This window comes from Coregonus clupeaformis, chromosome 21 (genome assembly GCF_020615455.1).
Source record: "Coregonus clupeaformis isolate EN_2021a chromosome 21, ASM2061545v1, whole genome shotgun sequence".
NCBI classification, from domain to species: Eukaryota; Metazoa; Chordata; class Actinopteri; order Salmoniformes; family Salmonidae; genus Coregonus; species Coregonus clupeaformis.
In genome coordinates this window covers 368,683-388,433 of record NC_059212.1, presented here as the reverse complement: position 1 = coordinate 388,433, position 19,751 = coordinate 368,683, and the positions used below count along the sequence as shown (strand labels likewise).

General features: G+C 40.7%; 1 protein-coding gene across 1 annotated transcript in view; it reads right to left on the bottom strand.

The window, feature by feature from the left end:
* luzp2 (leucine zipper protein 2) overlaps positions 1 to 19,751 on the bottom strand; it is a 185,447-nt gene that overhangs the window by 70,792 nt on the left and 94,904 nt on the right. The window contains exons 2-4 of the mRNA XM_041841427.2: positions 7,631 to 7,748; positions 5,280 to 5,350; positions 3,582 to 3,663 (exon numbers count right to left, since the gene is read on the bottom strand). Of these exons, the coding sequence (XP_041697361.1) occupies positions 3,582 to 3,663; positions 5,280 to 5,350; positions 7,631 to 7,748 (271 nt within the window). The remainder of the gene's footprint in view (positions 1 to 3,581; positions 3,664 to 5,279; positions 5,351 to 7,630; positions 7,749 to 19,751) is intronic.

Here is a 19,751-nt window from a genome sequence, read left to right as displayed (position 1 = left end):
TTTTATATTCTAGAAACCTGTTTTCACTTTGTCATTATGGGGTATTGTGTGTAGATTGATGAGGAAAAAAAAAGAATTTAATCAATTTTAGAATAAAGCTGTAACATAACAACATTTGGGAAAAGTCAAGGGGTCTGAATACTTTCCGAATGCACTGTATGTCTAAATTGTATTAATTTAGTAAATAAATAATTTTGACAGTAACCCTCCTTTTTAATTTCCACATGTAGCAAGCAAAGTGTTTGTGTTGTCCAATCTACATGGTAGCAGGTGAGTCAGAAAGACAATATAGTTTTCATGCATCTAGTTAGCATCTAGTTAGCCTATTTCTCAGCGGCGCCGGTGGCAGCCTGCCTCGGCCTCCTCACCTAATTGGCTATCAAGTTTAAAAAAGTTATGTGAATCAGGTCAGACTCGGATGGAGAGTGAGTGCGTTGTTCAAGATGGATAAACAAAAGTCAAGACCAAGTGGTGCACAAAAACGCCCAAAAAAGCTTTATCTGATCAAGCTTGCGCCAAATTACCGAAGATAACCACATCAGCAAAGCTACCACCTCCTCGACTGACGAAACACCATTGCAGGTGGAAGCTAGTAGGCCTACTTATGCCGCAGCTAGCACTAGCAGCCTCCCAGTCCCGACAGAGACCTCACTGCCCGAGCCCAGAAGTCACAGTGGCCTTGCTCCACCTCATCTTCCTGCCCTTGAGAATATTGACAGGGTGCCGGCCTCCTCCTCCTCCTCCTCCTCCTCTCCCAGAAAACCAAGCTGATTACTGCCAGAGACCCAGCAGTGCTCATGAGAGCAACCCCCCTTCTGTGAACACTGGTAAGCCCACGAGTGATGAGACGGATCGCCCCGACAGCGTGGAGTCCGAGTTCCACTGTGTAGTATAAATAGACTACCAGCTAAATACTGTATATAGCTATAGATAGGCTAGTAGGCTAGACCAGGGTTTCCCAAACTCGGTCCTGAGTGCACGTTTTGGTTTTTGCCATAGCACTACACAGCTGATTCAAGTAATCAAAGCTTGATAATGAGTTGGTTATTTTAATCAGCTGTGTAGTGCTAGGGCAAAAACCAAAACGTGCACTCAGGACCGAGTTTGGGAAACCCTGGGCTAGACTGCATTGTCTGCATAATGAAACCATCCCTAGTAAGCTATTGTATTATTTGGGCTCAATAGACTGGTTTTACGAAGCACAAACTTTCTATCCAAGCTGCGAGGAGAGAGCGTGAGGACGGCTAAGGTAGGCTATAGGCCTACAGGACAGCTGTAAATTCTTACATGTTTTATTGGTTACTGATTAGTCTGCTCTTGCATTCAAAATTCATTTTACAATCTGCAATGTTTGAATTTCCCACTTTAATTACTTAACAAGCAAATACATTATTGCCACCAGCCTGCATTCTAAATAGCAGCATTGCAACACCGTAGGTCTATAGCTTCATAAAACATAAACGTTTGGCTTAACATGATGACCAAATAAACATGTATCCATTAAAGCAAAGCTACAGGCTACTTCAAGCACTAGCACCACATCATCTGATAGCCTAACATTTTAGGGGGGGTGGGGGCAAACTTCGACTTTGTGGGGGGTCCAGTGAAACTGCGCTACGTGAATTTACACAAGGTTGTGAACCCAAACAAGGTTTCTGAACCACACAATATTACAATTTACTGAAATAAAAATAAAATAAAAAGGGATCTTTTGAGTGGAGCCACAGCTTCACATTCATCAAATTATCTACATGTTATAGGCATTTATGATGAGTATGTGTTTCCCATTGCAAATTATTTCCTATTGTGCATGTCAATATCCAAGTACAGCTACAGCTGTTCGCTGTATGTGGTCCACTGGGGTACTAATTTATAGTTTTTGCGTGTAGGGAGAAGGAAGATAAAGATTCAGCTCCTAATTGATTGAAATAATGTATTCCCTTTAACACCGTATTGATAATTGATTATCAGTTGCACTAATTTCATCAATTCCAAATGAGGCAACCCAAGATGATGAAATGTTTGAAGTGAGAACAGCTCATTAAAACATAAGCACGTTTCATAATATCAAATTCGCCCAGCTACGGAGATGTCAAATAACCTCAACTCACACTCTGTTTCTTCGCCTTGAGCTGTATGCGTGGGCTCAATAAAAATTTTAAAAAATGCACTTTATAACAAACAAGACAGGTATTCATATAGCATCGGTGTGCGTTTTCCCAAAACTCCATTCGTACACTGAATAGTAGCAGTAGCAGAGTTATGCTGTATATGATACAACCAAGAAACTCAACTTTACAACACTTGTTTGTGTTATCCCAGAAATGTAGTAACCGGCTGGTAACATTTCAAAAAACGGTAATTTCCCCTTGTGATAAGACAGGCATTGATTTGATGCATTGCAGTAGCCAATACAATTTCCTTTAATATTGACCATAATTAACTCCCTACACCAGGGATTTGTCACTCATCTTAACATGAAAATGTCAACAACGACAGTTTGATTGTTGGCTAGCAACATCAGCCACCCTTGTTCTGTACTGTGAAAAGAAGACGGAAGCCCATTTTAAGATGTCCACACTTGTTTCAGGCCATTTTCTTCTTATTAGCATATATTGAATATCTCAAAAGCATTCCACGGTCTGTTTGGGACATGAATGATTTTCTGATCATTTGTTTTGAGGGGGAATTAGAGGTTCGCCAGATAGCCATAAGAGATGCAGCAGTAAATATCTTTGGGAAGTGGGAATAAAAACAGGGCACAAAAAAGCTAGGGTCTAATCCTTCCAGTAGGTATGAAAAAGGCTCCACATGAGTATAATGTTAATTACTGATGTTATAACAGCTTTTGTAGCTGTTATAAAGGCATTATGGGGGCCTACAGTAAACGCATACATAAGGGACCTACAGTAAAGTTAATTTATACATAGGGGGCCTACAGTAAACTGTTACCTATAGGTCCAATTCATACAGCAGGTATAAACATGACAGCATGTGTGGTATCAGAGTTAATTTGTAGCCTTCTATTCTCAGACGTCTGAATAGCTTGGCAATATAATACAACTTGAATAGAAATGATAGTAGAATGACAGCCAGGTACAATAGAAAAAGGACTGAGTTGCATGATGGATAGAGGCCTTACTTGGCGAATGAAAAGCAATGTTAATGACAGGATAACAAAAGGAACAATATATAAAAAAGGCGCCTGGTCTGTTAAGAGTTTCTTCTCCTCATACTCTACAGGTTTGTTTCACTGAAATTATTCATCACCGTTATGGAGAAAACATACACCGTCCTGTCGAGTTTAGCTTTTACAAAATGAATCATTTTATCAGAAACCTATCCTTTAAGGAGAGAACGGAGAGTGGATGGACCTCCCCCTATATGCTTCCTATTTCTGGGTTACACCTAGCTCTCTCACTCTCCCAGACTGGTTATTAAGTGGTGGGAGGGAGGGGGCCAGCCAGGAGATATGGCTGCTGGGTAATGAGATGGGTGACAGGTGCCCACAGGCCCGGGTGACAGGTGACAAGTGGGAGGTTAGAGGAGTGAGGTGAGGATGACTGAGGGCTCCTACTCACTGTGGCCTGCTGTTTCTCGGCTTGCTCCGTTGCCTCGTCCAGCTGCTTCTGCAAGGCAGCCTGGAGGGACTTCATCTCTTCCCTGTGGAGAGGAAAGGTGAGAAACACTCAGTTAGCACCTATCCTTCCTTCTCCAACTCTTCTCTGACTTCTCGCAGTGGCGAGGCAGTAGTAATAGTATCTCAAGCACTGACTGACTGACTGAGCACTGAGTAGGATCAAATCAATTCATACTTACTTTTTCAACCAAAGCATTTGTGATAGAATGCGTGACGAAATACCAAACTTTAATCCCTCCAAAAATCCAGAATACTGGTATACGATTACAGAAGCAAGGAATTATTCCCTTTGACTGGGCTTATTGTAGGTTTAGAGTTTAACTACATATGACATGGTCCTGGTCTATTAATTGTGCAGTCGAGGGGCAGCATCTGCAGTCAACAGCACCGTTTGTCAATCTCCGAAAGAAGAGTCTCTCTTCACTGCTGCGATGCCCTGTCGTATTTCACATGCCAATAGTCAGCCAAGCAAACATTTTTTTCCTGCTACTATCCGTTGGCATTTAATTTTTCTGATCTCACCCTAAAACCAGCAGTATGAGGTTTTAGGGGAGACAAAGATTTTGAAGAAGTTAGCATAGAATGAATTTTAGGTTGACATTTAATGGGAGCCCAACAACATTTGGGAAACAAGCTTCAAGTCAACACATTGAGTCAACATATCTTCACCGATATTTAGAGACATTTGCCTATGGGCTGCAAACAACCCAAAACATTTCTGAGTGACATTTTCCTCAGGCAACACAGCACTGCACTGTGTATAAAATAGTGTATAACCCATTATGGGTGTCTGTGGGAAGGCAGTTATGATGTCTGTGGGAAGGCAGTTATTACTTTAACCAGAGCACAAAAGTAAACCGGACAGAATGTTTGAGTTTTAGTACTGTCTTCCCCATCCCTGCTTATATTTCATGGGCCCCTCAAGTTGTCTGTATTTTTGCAGTTTAAACATAGTAATTGGTTAAGTCCAGGATTAGGTCAAATGTGGTGGTAAAGACGAGGGTTAAGGTTTGTGTTTTTTCATGTTGCTGACTACAATATGTGTCTGTTTTTCAGCTTTTATAAAGGCTACAGTGTCTAATTAAATTACATTTCTAAACCTGGAATGACGACATCTTGTAACCCTCATGTATGTAATTCTTCTACATGTGTTGACTTGAGGATGTGGCTACCATGGTTTCACATTAAAATAGTTGCTAGTTATTACTCCCCCGAAGCGATAAAAAACATGCTTGAAAGCTGTCAAAAACAAATGATTTTCCATAAATCAGCTGCCTGGATATCTCGTGATGAAGTCATTTGATAATCATTCTTGGCAATGGAACGAATCAAAAGCAGGATTAATCAGATTTAAAGTGGAACGCAGGTGGCTGCTCAAATCGTCTGTGGATCAGGAGACATTGCTCCAATAAAACATTGTTTTATGGTTTGTTTATGATTGTCATGTGTTGTTGATATGTTGGTTCGCTATTTATAAAGCAGTAGGGTATAAGTATATACTGTGTATACCAAAGGCTGAATTGCAGGTAAAATCACATTGTTCTTGCACCATAAAAGGAATTAAAAGTAATGTTGCTCTTCAAAAGAATCCATATGGTAGCAATGTGCAATAGCAAATGGTTAAGAAGCTTTGATCTACCTCTGCTTGTGGCTGAGCTCCAGGATTCTCTGGACATCCTTCTTGGACACAGAGTCGTCATTTTTCAGTGTCTAGAAGAGAGGAAGTAAAGCTTTTTAGTCTCACAAGAGAAATTGGTTTATTATATGACCTGGCACTACCATAACAAACCAGGGCACCTCCATAAGCAGTTGTGGTGCAAAGGAATGGCCCCCATTAAACCCTATACTAGCACACCACAGAGCAACTTCCAAGAATCAAAGCTCTCTCAGGCAACGTTTAATTATGAAGGGTCGACCCAGCACCCAAGGGATGTATAATTAAAATAATAAATACTTAGGACAGTACATCTCCACCAGAAAGGTTAATCGGTTCTCACCTACATAATTGATTACTCTAAAAAGTTACTGTTGATTGTTTCCCCCCTTTTCTTATAAGAGATCCATCCCCCCTCGCTTCTCCCATCATCTCCTGCCCCCTGCTTTACCCAGTACATTTGCACAAGGCACAGGAGACACTGCCATCCAAGTCTGCACATAATGTACAGTAGCTAACTGACATCAAAGCTTGCCCCGAGGACAGTGGTAGCTTAGACTACACATGGTGCCAGCCAGACCCGACCAAGGGACAATGGATGCCACCACAAACTGTCAGGAGGACAACACCATGAACCCAGGTTGGCCAGGTCACATGTCATACAAGTTCACAGGGTGTAATTGGGAAGTCATTGATTAAAACTGAAATGAAATTGCCCCCTGACTCTGACTGTTCCAGCCCTCCAAATCAGGGGCTACAGACATCCAAGCCTACTAAAAAGAACACAGTGGCCCAGACTAACCCAAGGGATCACTGCCACCAAAATTGGCAAAAGAGATTCCATTCAAGACTGCCTAGGGGACAATGGTACTCTGGCTAATACCCGAGAGACAGATTTGTGTCTGCTGGTTCTCTGTGGGACACAGGATGTTGAAAGTAGAATTTGGACTGAAAATACTCATACAACCTAACGTCTTTTTCAATCTATTTGTTCAATTCAATTCATTCCCTACTTGTTTGACGAGAACTGAAATAGAATCGACTGCAGCCCTGATCAGTGGCGATATACAGACGTATCAGAGAAAAATGAATTGCCTTGCTGCAGAATACAATTTAACAACCAAATTACACTGGAATCACAAGATCTAGGATTCACTATGTTTATGTGGTGTTATATCCAAGCTGTGCATTTACCAATTCTAATGAATTTATTTATCAGCATCCACTATGGAAGTGATGATCTTTATCATACATTTCTGTCTTCTACTTCTCATTACCTGTCATTCCCCATTCTGTCAAACCTATTCTGCACTGCTCACAGGAAAGAGTAACGTTGTAATGTACATGTACATACAGCATACTGTATATACAACATTTGCGGATCTGTATGTCAAAAACGGATTACATCGAGCTGTGCTAGATGTCAAGGGTAGAAGCATAGATACCATTCAAAGTAGACCTGGGGTGAAATCATTCAAATAATTTCAGTGTTTGATTGAGTCCGCTTGGAGTTCCAGGTGGACAGGGTTTGCACCGTTGGGACTATTCCATTGGTTCCATTGAGCCAGGCAATTTCAATCAAGCACATCTAAAGTATTTGAAAGATGTTAAAATACAGTTCTTTCTGAACCCAGGTCTGTAGTAAAATGATGTAATATAAACATCCTCCATCCGCACCACACATGCACGTCCTGTCACGATAGTTATTAGATCATCTCATAAAAAATCCTCTGCAATTAAACAAAAGGGTCGCTATCTAGAACCTAAAAGGGTTCTTCGGCTGTCCCCATAGGAGAACCTGTTGAATAACTTTTTTGGGTTCCAGGTAGAACCCTTTTGGTTCCTTGTAATACCCTTTCCACAGAGGGTTCTACATGAAACCCAAAAGGGTTCTACCTGTAACCAAAAAGAGTTATACCTGGAACCAAAAAGCTGAAGAACCCTTTTGGAACCCTTTTTTCGAAGAGTGTAGAGACAGATTTCTCAACACTTTCACCTTGGAGTAATTTTCCAGTTTTTACAACTGGACCTCAACTAAAGGAATTCCACATCCAAAATGGCTTTGCATTCGTATTAGATCGGGGAGGGATCGTCAAAATGCAGAACATATTGCTTATTTGCTTTTGATAAATGAGGCCCCAGGTATGTAGTGGCTCATTATACGCCAGGACAGTGGATGAGAAAGAGTGAATCACAGGCTGAGCTGAATTTTTAAGCCATTTTTTAAGTCCTAAAACAAAAAATAATAAATAACCTCAGGGTTCCAAAGGCACCCAAAGCACCTTTCTTTAACATCCCACTATAATCTGTCAGAAAAGAAACATTGGGGCTCTAACCTGAAGGTTGCCTTTTATGCTGTCCAGTTCCTTTGAAGTCTTGGAGAGTTGACGCAGGATGCCAGTCCGCTCGGTGAAGACCTCCTTCAGCTTCTGCTCCAGCCCTTCATAGCCTTGTCTGTCAAGGGAGAGAAGAGAGAGAAGAGAGAGAAGAGAGAGAGATTTCACTACTTTATGTCTGCCGCCTGAGAGAATCACTCTTTATTGGCCATTGGTCATTACAGTCTTGTCTGAGAATCGTGAATGAATGCATTCCATATGATGCAAACCGGGAAGATTCCAGAAAATGACCTAAGATTCCCAAAGAATGATTTAGAAAACACACCTACTCATTCTAGGGTTTTTCTTTATTTTTACTATTTTCTACATTGTAGAATGAATGGTGAAGACATCAAAACTATGAAATAACACATATGGAATCATGTAGTAACGAAAAATGTGTTCTTCAAATAGCCACCCTTTGCCTTGATGACAGCTTTGCACACTCTTTGCATTCTCTCAACCAGCTTCATGAGGTAGTCACCTGGAATGCATTTCAAATAACAGGAGTGCCTTCTTAAAAGTTAATTTGTGGACAAGGTAGGGGGGTATACAGAAGATAGCCCTATTTGGTAAAAGACCAAGTCCATATTATGGCAAGTCCATATTACAGCTCAAATAAGCAAAGAGAAACGACAGTCCATCATTACTTTAAGACATGAAGGTCAGTCAATACGGAAAATGTCGCAAAAACCATCAAGCGCCATGAGGACCGGCACAGGAATGGAAGACCCAGAGTTACAGTGGGGCTCTAACCTGATTTTATCAATGCGCTTCTGAATGCAACACTGCTGCCGTCATATTTGGCTGAATCCGGGAGGGCTCCCCACCCTTTCCATATGTGTTATTTCATAGTTTTGATGTCTTCACTATTATTCTACAATGTAAAAAATAGTAAAAATAAAGACAAAGCCTTGAATGAGCAGGTGTGTCCAAACTTTTGACTGGTAGTGTATATATCTTTGGGAATGTTCACCGAAAATGTTGTGCACAACCACTGTAACAACCACCACAGAACATTCTGGGAAAGTTCTGGGAACTTTCACATAAACAATTTTGGTTTGCTGGGTATACTGATAAAAGATTCAGTTTGACTTTGTCCATACCCTTCGCCTACTATTTTAGGGGTTTGTGTCTCTTACCTTACGAGCCTACCTATTGATAAAACAGACATGTGGCTCTTGAATGACAAGCATACGTGTCAGCCAAGTGACGTAGAGTTAGGGGACCCAGTGGTTGGTGGAGTAGGGAATAAAGAGTGAAAGCTCAGGAGTGGCAAAGAGCTCTCTCTCTCTCTCTCTCTCTCTCTCTCTCTCTCTCTCTCTCTCTCTCTCTCTCTCTCTCTCTCTCTCTCTCTCTCTCTCTCTCTCATATATATATCTGTGGTCAGAGATAAAGACATTGCATCTTCCCTAGTGCCAACTGCCGATGCCAGATTGAAAATCTATTTTTATTGAACACAACACCCTCATTTACAAACAAAAATAAATGAGTCAATCTTTTGGATGCTTCCTCAAGATCAAGCTGGTCAGCCTGTGGTTTTGGACGCAACCGGTTGTCAATTTTATATCGACATGCTGTGCATCATTGATTGCTTTCAACCCCCCACAATAGAATCATTATTTGCAAATGTTGTACGTTACAAAAACATTAAACTTTTCACTTCATTACTCCCCTAATTTGCTAAATAGACAATAAAAGCTATATCTCTACAAGTCACAAGAATATCAAGGGCCCTCTACAATCAAAACCAAGATCCTTGAAGTATAGGGGAAAAACAACATCCTTCCCACACTGCAGAAATGCCTGTTAGACCAATACCCAAATGACATTGCTTTGTCTTACATTAGAAGCTCCTGAGGAAAGAGTAAAGACATTTTTACTTATCATCTGGAGAAAAACAACAACATGCCATGCAGCTTAACAAGCTTTACTGTAAACCCCTCTGAGAGTGGATTTTGGGGACCAGGGAGAAAAAAGAAATATACTGTGTAATATTTTTTAGCAATGCGCTTTTGAATGAAACACTGCTGCCGTCATATTCGGCTGAATCCGGGAGGGCTCCCCACCCGTTCGACCTGGGCCTTGTTCCAAAAGTCTCATGCACCTCATGTCACAAATCCCATCACCGGATCAAGCACAATAACACATACATCAGTAATAGAAAAGCAGCACCTAAGAAATAAATGAATAACATGCTGTAATGCCTCCTGCGTATGAGTTGCCACCGTATGGCATCTGTGAAATCTATTGCAGGCTCACGCAACAGAGAGAGATGGGGAAATCACTCCCTGTCTGCCAGCTTATTCATTACCCAATGGAATTGGCCCATCCGCGGCAGTGAAATGAATAAGACTCGTAATTTGAGGCCTACTGAAACAGAAATAGCTATATCACATGAAGAGTCATAGATAACAGTAAAAAACGTTGCGCATGGTCCGACATAAATTGGTCATTACTGCCAAAAATGGCACCAGATACATAATTATGTTATGACCTTTCTCCGACCCCAGCGTCCTGTCAACCTCTTGGTTTCACGGATCCGTTGGACGAGAGAAAAGTGTGCTAATGAGAATCGGGTTGTCTGACAAACAGTCTTATGATCAGATACGAGGCCGCTGTCCTCAGAATTCTGCTGCCAGTGATCACATAATTAAATACTTTTTTATTTGGGCCTCTGCAATTTCCACACTCTTTTATATCTATCTTGAGCTAGCATCTTAAGTCAAGCCAGTAAAACACAACCGTCTCGAAATAATGAAAAGTACCACACACAAAAAAAAAGACGAAAGATGAGCTTTCTCCTATATGGGGAGCATCTTCATTTATTGGTGGACACTGCGTACATTTCTTGTGGACAAACATTTCTCTAGCCTTGAAATCACTGCAAGTTTCTGAGTTATATGATGTTGACCCTGCCATGTAAAAGAGAAGTGCTGAGCCGTGGTCCTGGACAGGGAAAAGTGCTGAGGTCTACAATCAACAGCAAAACAACAGCTCAATAAAGGGAAGGAATCAAGGCCATGCCTCGTTCCCTCCCTGGTCTTCAGTTCAGTTGACAGGGCTGGCCTGTAAACGCTCTATCGTAGCACCGGTTAACAGCTATTGACCCGGGCCTTTTTTAATAATGGCTAATAGCTTATGAGATCATTCAGCCTCTCTGTGCAACGCCACGGCAGTCAAAGTGTGGAAATGATGTGTAGGAGGTGAAGGAGTATGTAGGCCTGTCTCGCTTATACACACTGGTGTGTGTAAAATCCAGAATGTTCACGCTTGTTGAGGTCACAGTTTTTAGTTGTGATTCATACATTTGGCTATGTGCTAGAGGGATTAAAGGAGAACCAAAAATAATCGTAGTTTACCTGATTGGGATACTTCCATCCAGCTACCGGGCAATGCTTAATAAATCATTAACGAAGGCATTTGTAAATCTTAATATCTGCTATAGATTTTTGACAAAAAATGACAATTAAATAAATCCCTTTCAATCCAGCTTTGTAACACAATAGAATTTGAAGAAATCCAAGGGGTCTGAATACTTTTGCAAGACCCTGTACTGTAGCTGGCAATGCTTCATATTAATAAGCATTTGTCAATTACCTATTCAAAATTAATAAATATTTGTTTTAAAATAAACAAGGTCTTCATTGATATTAATGGATGTACTTGAAAGTATCCTTCTCACACCAGATACACCAGTTGTAAGGAATATGATAATACAAGGAATATGACTAATAAGGAATTCCCATGGTGCCCATGTGAGGACAATCCATAGATAGTATATAAACACAAAACTACACTGAGTGTACAAAACATTAGGAACATCTTCCTATTGAGTTGCACCCCCTTTTGCCCTCAGAACAACCTCAATTCGTCAGGGCATGGACTCTACAAGGTGTCAAAAGCGTTCCACAGGGATGCAGGCCCATGTTGACTCCAATGCTTCCCACAGTTGGCTGGATGTCCTTTGGGTGGTGGACTATTCTTGATACACATGGGAAACTGTTGAGCGTGAAAAACCCAGCAGCGTTGCAGTTCTTGACACACTCAAACCGTTGCGCCTGGCATGTGCTACATGCACCATACCCCGTTCAAAGGCACTTAAATCTTTTGTTTTGCCCATTCAATGGCACACATACACAATCCAAGTCTCAATTCTCTCAAGCATAAAAAATCCTTCTTTAACCTGTCTCCTCCCCTTCATCTACACTGATTGAAGTGGATTTAAGGTGTCATCAATAAGGGATCATAGCTTTCACCTGGATTCACCTGGGCAGTCTATGTCATGGAAAGAGCAGGTATTCCTAATGTTTTGTAAACTCAGTGTATATACTGCAGTCTTACTGATCATAGACAACTTTCGCATTGTTTCTTAGTAGATATATTTAGAAATGTCTTCGTTATGATTTATTAAGCATTGCCCGGTAGCTGGATGGAAGTAACCCCATCAGATAACCCTTATTTAAGAATGCACTTCGAAACCAATATTTCTTGGCAAATAAACTGAAGGGGAACATATTTTACAATGAACAAGCTACAAAACCAACAGCAGAAGCTATTTGTAAGTGCTAGCATTTAATCCGTCAAGTATAAAATAAGTTTATTTGCTGTCATGCAGATTATGAGGAGACAGCGGTTTATGCAGTGCCTCCAAATTCAGGCTGGATTAATTGTGTCATTAAGAGGGTGCAAATAAATAGTTGTAATAAGGGGGACTGCCCAAGGCTTGGCAAAAAAATCATACATTTCTCTACACAAGCATGACTACCACCCAACATCTGTGACAAAATCAATCCGTCATGTTTACTGACTCTTGTCTTGTATAAACATAGCAGACAGCAGGGAATATTAATTGCGTTGGTTGTCACAAAATCTTTCATTGTTTGGTTGACGGACATGGGTTCAGAAGAAGCCAATTTGGCATCAAATGTTGTAAGACAACACCTAAGACTGGTGGACACAATGTGACGCAGTCCAAAAGCTTAATATATTCCTGAAAAATTATAGTTTGCTCTTATTTTACAGTATATTGTTCCATGGCATATTCAGTGACAGCATCCAAAGCCAGCTAACAGAGTTGTTTGATATGAAATAAAATATCAAATTGTATCTCCCTCCAAGTTCTTGCATGAGATGAATGTTCTCTCTTTTCGTATTGATTTGTTTTTCTTTGTGATTTATATCTGAAATTAATGAGTGGGGGTTCTGAGATTAAACGAGACACTAAAATGTAAATTTGCATGCAAATGAAAAAAACTAATCAGCTTTTTGAATTGATGCAATTATTTAGGAACTTTCAAAGTGGTGTGTTTGTAGGTGTGTGCGTTTTTGTAATTGATCCACTACCCAATTTCTTTGTCAGTGACCTACTATGAAAGGGCCTGAAAACTTTTGATTAATTGATTAACGAATTGATTGATGAATTTTTCACTTATACATTCTTGAACAGTAATCTCAGTAATCTGATGATATTTCGTAATTAAAAAGTAATTAGCTTTTAAACTATCTTTACCAGGTGCAAATAAGTACATTTCACATTAATTTGTGTTAACAATGCTGACTAGTGTTCAGAGCAGAGGATGACATATTTGACTTATCATTGGAAATGCAAAGATTGTAGTGTCAGTTCCATTGGTTGACTTGCCCCAGTCTGCGGTCCCCACACAACTGTGACAAGACTAAATGAAACTTGAGATAGATGGAGTATTCTATTGAGTGAGTCCTAGATTACCTAGTTAAAAAAAACATAGACCTTTCCATTTAAGAGGCCACCCAAATAAATTCCCTGAGGTAACTCTGTATGTCTGTGTCTGTGTGTATGTGTGTAATCCCCTGACTGAACTGACCTGGCCTGCATCTTCAATGATCAACCGGACCAAATGATCTCAGGGTGGATCTTTGGGGCCCAGCACGACCCAAAAATGGCCCCTGCTTATCCATGTGTAAGATAAAGATGCATTGCAGATACAGTACCAGTCAAAGGTTTGGACATACCTACTCATTCAAGGGTTTTTCTATATTTTTACTATTTTCTACATTGTAGAATAATAGCGAAGACATCAAAACGATGAAATAATACATATGGAATCTAAAGCAGCACTCCATCACTCTCCTTCTTGGTAAAATATGTGGTCCTCTGTAGCTCAGCTGGTAGAGCACGGCGCCTGTAACGCCAAGGTAGTGGGTTCGATCCCCGGGACCACCCATACACAACAATGTATGCACGCATGACTGTAAGTTGCTTTGGATAAAAGCGTCTGCTAAATGGCATATTATATTATGAAATAGCCCTTACACAGCCTGGGGGTGTGTTCGGTCATTGTCCTGTTGAAAAACAAGCCCAAACCAGATGGGATGGCGTACTGCTGTGGTAGCCATGCTGCTTAAGTGTGCCTTGAATTATAAATAAATCACAGATAGTGTCACCGGCAAAGCACCATAACACCTCCTCCTCCATGCTTTACGGTGGGAAATACACATGCGGAGATCATCCGTTCACCAACACCGCGTCTCACAAAGACACGGTGGTTGGAACCAAAAATCTTCAATTTGGACTCCAGACCAAAGGACACATTTCCACCGGTCTAATGTCCATTGCTTGTGTTTCTTGGCCCAAGCAGGTCTGTTCTTCTTATTGGTGTCCTTTAGTAGTGGTTTCTTTGCATCAATTTGACCATGAAGGTCTGATTCACACAGTCCCCTCTGAACAGTTGATGTTGAGATGTGTCTGTGACTTGAACTCTGTGAAGCATTTATTTGGGCTGCAATTTCTGAGGCTGGTAACTCTAATGAACTTATCCTCTGCAGCAGAGGTAAATCTGGGTCTTCCATTCCTGTGGTGGTCCTCATGAGAGCCAGTTTCATCATAGCGCTTGATGGTTTTTGCGACTGCACTTGAAGAAACTTTCAAAGTTCTTGACATTTTCCGTATTGACCTTCATGTCTTAAAGTAATGATGGACTGTCGTTTCTCTTTGCTTATTTGAGCTGTTCTTGACATATATTGGACTTGGTCTTTAACCAAATAGGGCTATCTTCTATATAACCCCCTTACCTTGTCACAACACAACTGATTGGCTCAAACGCATTAAGAAGGAAATAAATTCCACAAATTAACTTTTAAGAAGGCACACCTGTTAATTGAAATACATTCCAGGTGACTACCTCATGAAGCTGGTTGAGAGAATGCCAAGAGTGTGCAAAGCTGTCATCAAGGCAAAGGGTGGCTATTTGAAGAATCTCAAATATAAAATATATTTTGATTTGTTTAACACTGTTTTGGTTACTACATGATTCCATATGTGTTATTTCGTAATTTTGATGTCTTCACTATTATTCTACAATGTAGAAAATAGTAAAAATGAAGAAAAACCCTTGAATGAGTAGGTGTGTCCAAACGTATGACTGGTAGTGTAGACCATTTTCAGTGTCACCCAACCCAAGCTGGTACACAGCAACTGATACAATGAACTTTATTGTGGAGAAGTTTTATAATACACTGAGGAAGGAAGTGAAAGCCCCATATTATCTGCAGTGAACAGGAATCTCTCGCCATATGCTTCTTCTTTCACGTAGCAAGGCCAGCTAATTTGTTCATCACTTAAATTGCATAATATTCTACAGTGTTCAAATTTGAAGACATTGAAATAGAAATACTTAGCATAATAAATTAATAATTCAATAATTTCTTGCAAGCATTTTCATGCATACATTTATGCCAACTAATTCCCTTGACATTAAATATTCCGTCATTCTGTTATTTCCTATGTGGATACTGTATAATTTTTTGGGCATTAATGTATATACTGTATATGAATAAAGCGAGAATTACAAATGGATGTAATGACATTTAAAGGAAAATTCCACCCCAAAACTATCTTTTGGTATTTGTTTCATTAGACCATTGTTGATATAGTCCCACAATGTTTTGCATGTAAGCAATCAAGTTTTCAAGATATATAACTTTCAATATACAGAAATACAGCCAGCAATTTCTCAAGCAAGAATTTTGCTAGGACTGTCTTGGAGTGGTCTGAGTGGGGAGGGGAAACTAAAAACTATCTGTTATTGGCAGAGGTTTGGAACTCTCTTTCTTATTGGTCTATTAACTAATTTACCGCCTGGTGATGTCACCAGGCAGGCCAAAACTCCATCCCACCAAAAGAGCAGCCTTTTCAAACAGCTTTTACACTAACATGGCATTATCATCATTTTCACAATTTTACAATATTATTCCAACCTCATAGTGTGGAAAATATATAAAACATAGGAAAATCATGATTTTGACTGCACTGGGCATTTAAAGATGGAATCCACATTATGGGAAACAGTGCCACTGTTCACCCCAGCGCCTTTGTTATTGTTTATTTGTTGTTGACCAAACGGAGGTGGGGAGTGTCCAAATCACAGTACATATTCTGTTGTTCTATTGATTGTGCAATGATGTCCGAGAGTTTGTAGTTTGCAGTAACTTCTTTGTTGTTGTAATATCCCAAATGGATGTGGCTGTTTCACCATTAGGGATTCCAGCTTTAAGCTTATCTTATGGTAAACCAAATGTACTTGCTTGGAGGTGAGAGCTTGTCAGCATTCCGTCTGCTCTCTCCTCTGTCATTCACACTCTGAATCGTTTTCACAGTAGACGTTCAACATGAAACCATCCTCCCAGCTGTGGCCACGTCTCGAAACTGCATGCTTTATTTAATAACACTTGGCCCAAGCCGTCTAGACGCGCAGCCTGCATTAAAGTGTCCTCCGGCGAACCAAAACAAATCTAGGTGGAATCGCTTTTTCTGGCAAATTTCATATCCGGACTGTGTTTGTGTGCACCATATCACTTCTGTGCATTTGATAAATACACCCTGGAACACAAAGAGACAAGGAGCGCCTAGCTCCTTCCCGCCTAATTTACACACGAGTTGTGACTCACTCTCCCTTCCTGTGATAGGAGGCAGAAGCTCTCGAATGGGGCCTATTTTACAAAGAGGGTGTTAAAAAGAAAACCCTAGGGCGGCAGGTAGCTTAGTGTTTAAGAGTGTTGTGCCAGTAACCGAAAGGTCGCTGGTTCTAATCCCTGAGCCGACTAGGTGAAAAATATGTCTGTGCCCTTGAGCAAGGCACTTAACCCTAATTGCTCCTGTAAGTCGCTCTGAATAAGAGCGTCTGCTAAATGACTAAAATGTAATTTTACCAAGGTTGCCTACTCCAATTAAATCTTTGATATGGAGTGTTTCGAATGCAGCTCCCAACAACATCCAGTTCCTGTAATGGGTTGTGTTGTGAACCCCTGTGCAATTCTTGTGTTCCAATCAAGCTGAATGCCTTCACACTCTTTTCTTTGAAAGGCACACATGCCAAACATCAAAAGCTACACAGTATCTCTCTATTGAGGCTATTGATAATACACTTCCACTGTGCGGGAGAGAGAACACCACCTACAAAATTGATTTCGGCTGCTGCAAAGGCAGTCCACACCTACAAACCAGGCAGAAATGTGTATGATGAAAAAGTCATAGTGTGAGTAACATTCAGCCACGTTCAAAAAAAGAATTAAACATTAACTCATATTCAGTTGAAATCTACTGTTATTGTTTACTCTTTATTTAGAATTTAGAATGCTGTTTACGGCCTTGTAAAACATGCGCCATATAGAATAGACTGTGCTATGAGTCTTATATACTATTTTATACTCTTTTATATGGTTGTATGAGATCAATATCTCTCAGTGTGCCAATGTACAAAGGAAGCAAACAAACGCATATGTACAGTGGGGAAAAAAAGTATTTAGTCAGCCACCAATTGTGCAAGTTCTCCCACTTAAAAAGATGAGAGAGGCCTGTAATTTTCATCATAGGTACACGTCAACTATGACGGACAAATTGAGAAAAAGAAATCCAGAAAATCACATTGTAGGATTTTTTATGAATTTATTTGCAAATTATGGTGGAAAATAAGTATTTGGTCACTTACAAACAAGCAAGATTTCTGGCTCTCACAGACCTGTAACTTCTTCTTTAAGAGGCTCCTCTGTCCTCCACCCGTTACCTGTATTAATGGCACCTGTTTGATCTTGTTATCAGTATAAAAGACACCTGTCCACAACCTCAAACAGTCACACTCCAAACTCCACTATGGCCAAGACCAAAGAGCTGTCAAAGGACACCAGAAACAAAATTGTAGACCTGCACCAGGCTGGGAAGACTGAATCTGCAATAGGTAAGCAGCTTGGTTTGAAGAAATCAACTGTGGGAGCAATTATTAGGAAATGGAAGACATACAAGACCACTGATAATCTCCCTCGATCTGGGGCTCCACGCAAGATCTCACCCCGTGGGGTCAAAATGATCACAAGAACGGTGAGCAAAAATCCCAGAACCACACAGGGGGACCTAGTGAATGACCTGCAGAGAGCTGGGACCAAAGTAACAAAGCCTACCATCAGTAACACACTACGCCGCCAGGGACTCAAATCCTGCAGTGCCAGACGTGTCCCCCTGCTTAAGCCAGTACATGTCCAGGCCCGTCTGAAGTTTGCTAGAGTGCATTTGGATGATCCAGAAGAGGATTGGGAGAATGTCATATGGTCAGATGAAACCAAAATTAGAACTTTTTGGTAAAAACTCAACTCGTCGTGTTTGGAGGACAAAGAATGCTGAGTTGCATCCAAAGAACACCATACCTACTGTGAAGAATGGGGGTGGAAACATCATGCTTTGGGGCAGTTTTTCTGCAAAGGGACCAGGACGACTGATCCGTGTAAAGGAAAGAATGAATGGGGCCATGTATCGTGAGATTTTTAGGGAAAACCTCCTTCCATCAGCAAGGGCATTGAAGATGAAACGTGGCTGGGTCTTTCAGCATGACAATGATCCAAAACACACCGCCCGGGCAACGAAGGAGTGTCTTCGTAAGAAGCATTTCAAGGTCCTGGAGTGGCCTAGCCAGTCTCCAGATCTCAACCCCATAGAAAATCTTTGGAGGGAGTTGAAAGTCTGTGTTGCCCAGCGACAGCCCCAAAACATCACTGCTCTAAAGGAGATCTGCATGGAGGAATGGGCCAAAATACCAGCAAAAGTGTGTGAAAACCTTGTGAAGACTTACAGAAAACGTTTGACCTGTGTCATTGCCAACAAAGGGTATATAACAAAGTATTGAGAAACATTTGTTATTGACCAAATACTTATTTTCTACCATAATTTGCAAATAAATTCATTAAAAAATCCTACAATGTGATTTTCTGGATTTTTTGCCCTAATTTTGTCTGTCATAGTTGACGTGTACCTATGATGAAAATTACAGGCCTCTCTCATCTTTTTAAGTGGGAGAACTTGCACAATTGGTGGCTGACTAAATACTTTTTTTCCCCACTGTACATGCGAGGCTTGCCGGAGCAAGAGTAAATATTTGACTTGGCATGCTTTTCAAGTTAAAGCTCACATCTTTCACTCCTACAAATTAAAAATAGATCCTGCTGTCGCAGAATGACGATAACACAATGGAAAACGACATAATATGAAATGCATTATTTGAGAATGGTGGACTGAATGATGGAATGAGTCTAGCCCTAATGTGATTCACTAAACGGGTTGGATAGAGCGCTATAATAGAGCATCAGTGTAATAGGCTGTAGTGGTAAGGGATAAAAAGGGGACGATGCCAGCAACCAAAGCTTCTTGGTCAGACCACATGAGAATTTCTCGGTTTGTAAATAAGTAAAGGCTGTATAATCGCCTTAGACACACACCACAATGAGCAGCACTACATCGAGAGAAAAAAAATCCCCTCCCATGAATTCTGTTCCATTGCAAAGAGAGTGGAATAGCCAGGAAAAATGCAATATATTGTGTTCCTGCCTAATCACATGTAAGTGTTGAATAATGACCGATCAAAGATGTGTTTTGAGACCTACTACATTGCACTGGGGTTTTACAGAATCATTGATCTACAATTTACGATTCTGCGCCTCACCTTGCTCAAACTGATCCCCTCAGGCACGTCGGTTATCTATGGCAGTGGTTCTCAAAATCTCCTCGGGGACCCCCAGCCATTCCATGTATTTGATCTATTCCATGTTTTTCAAAACT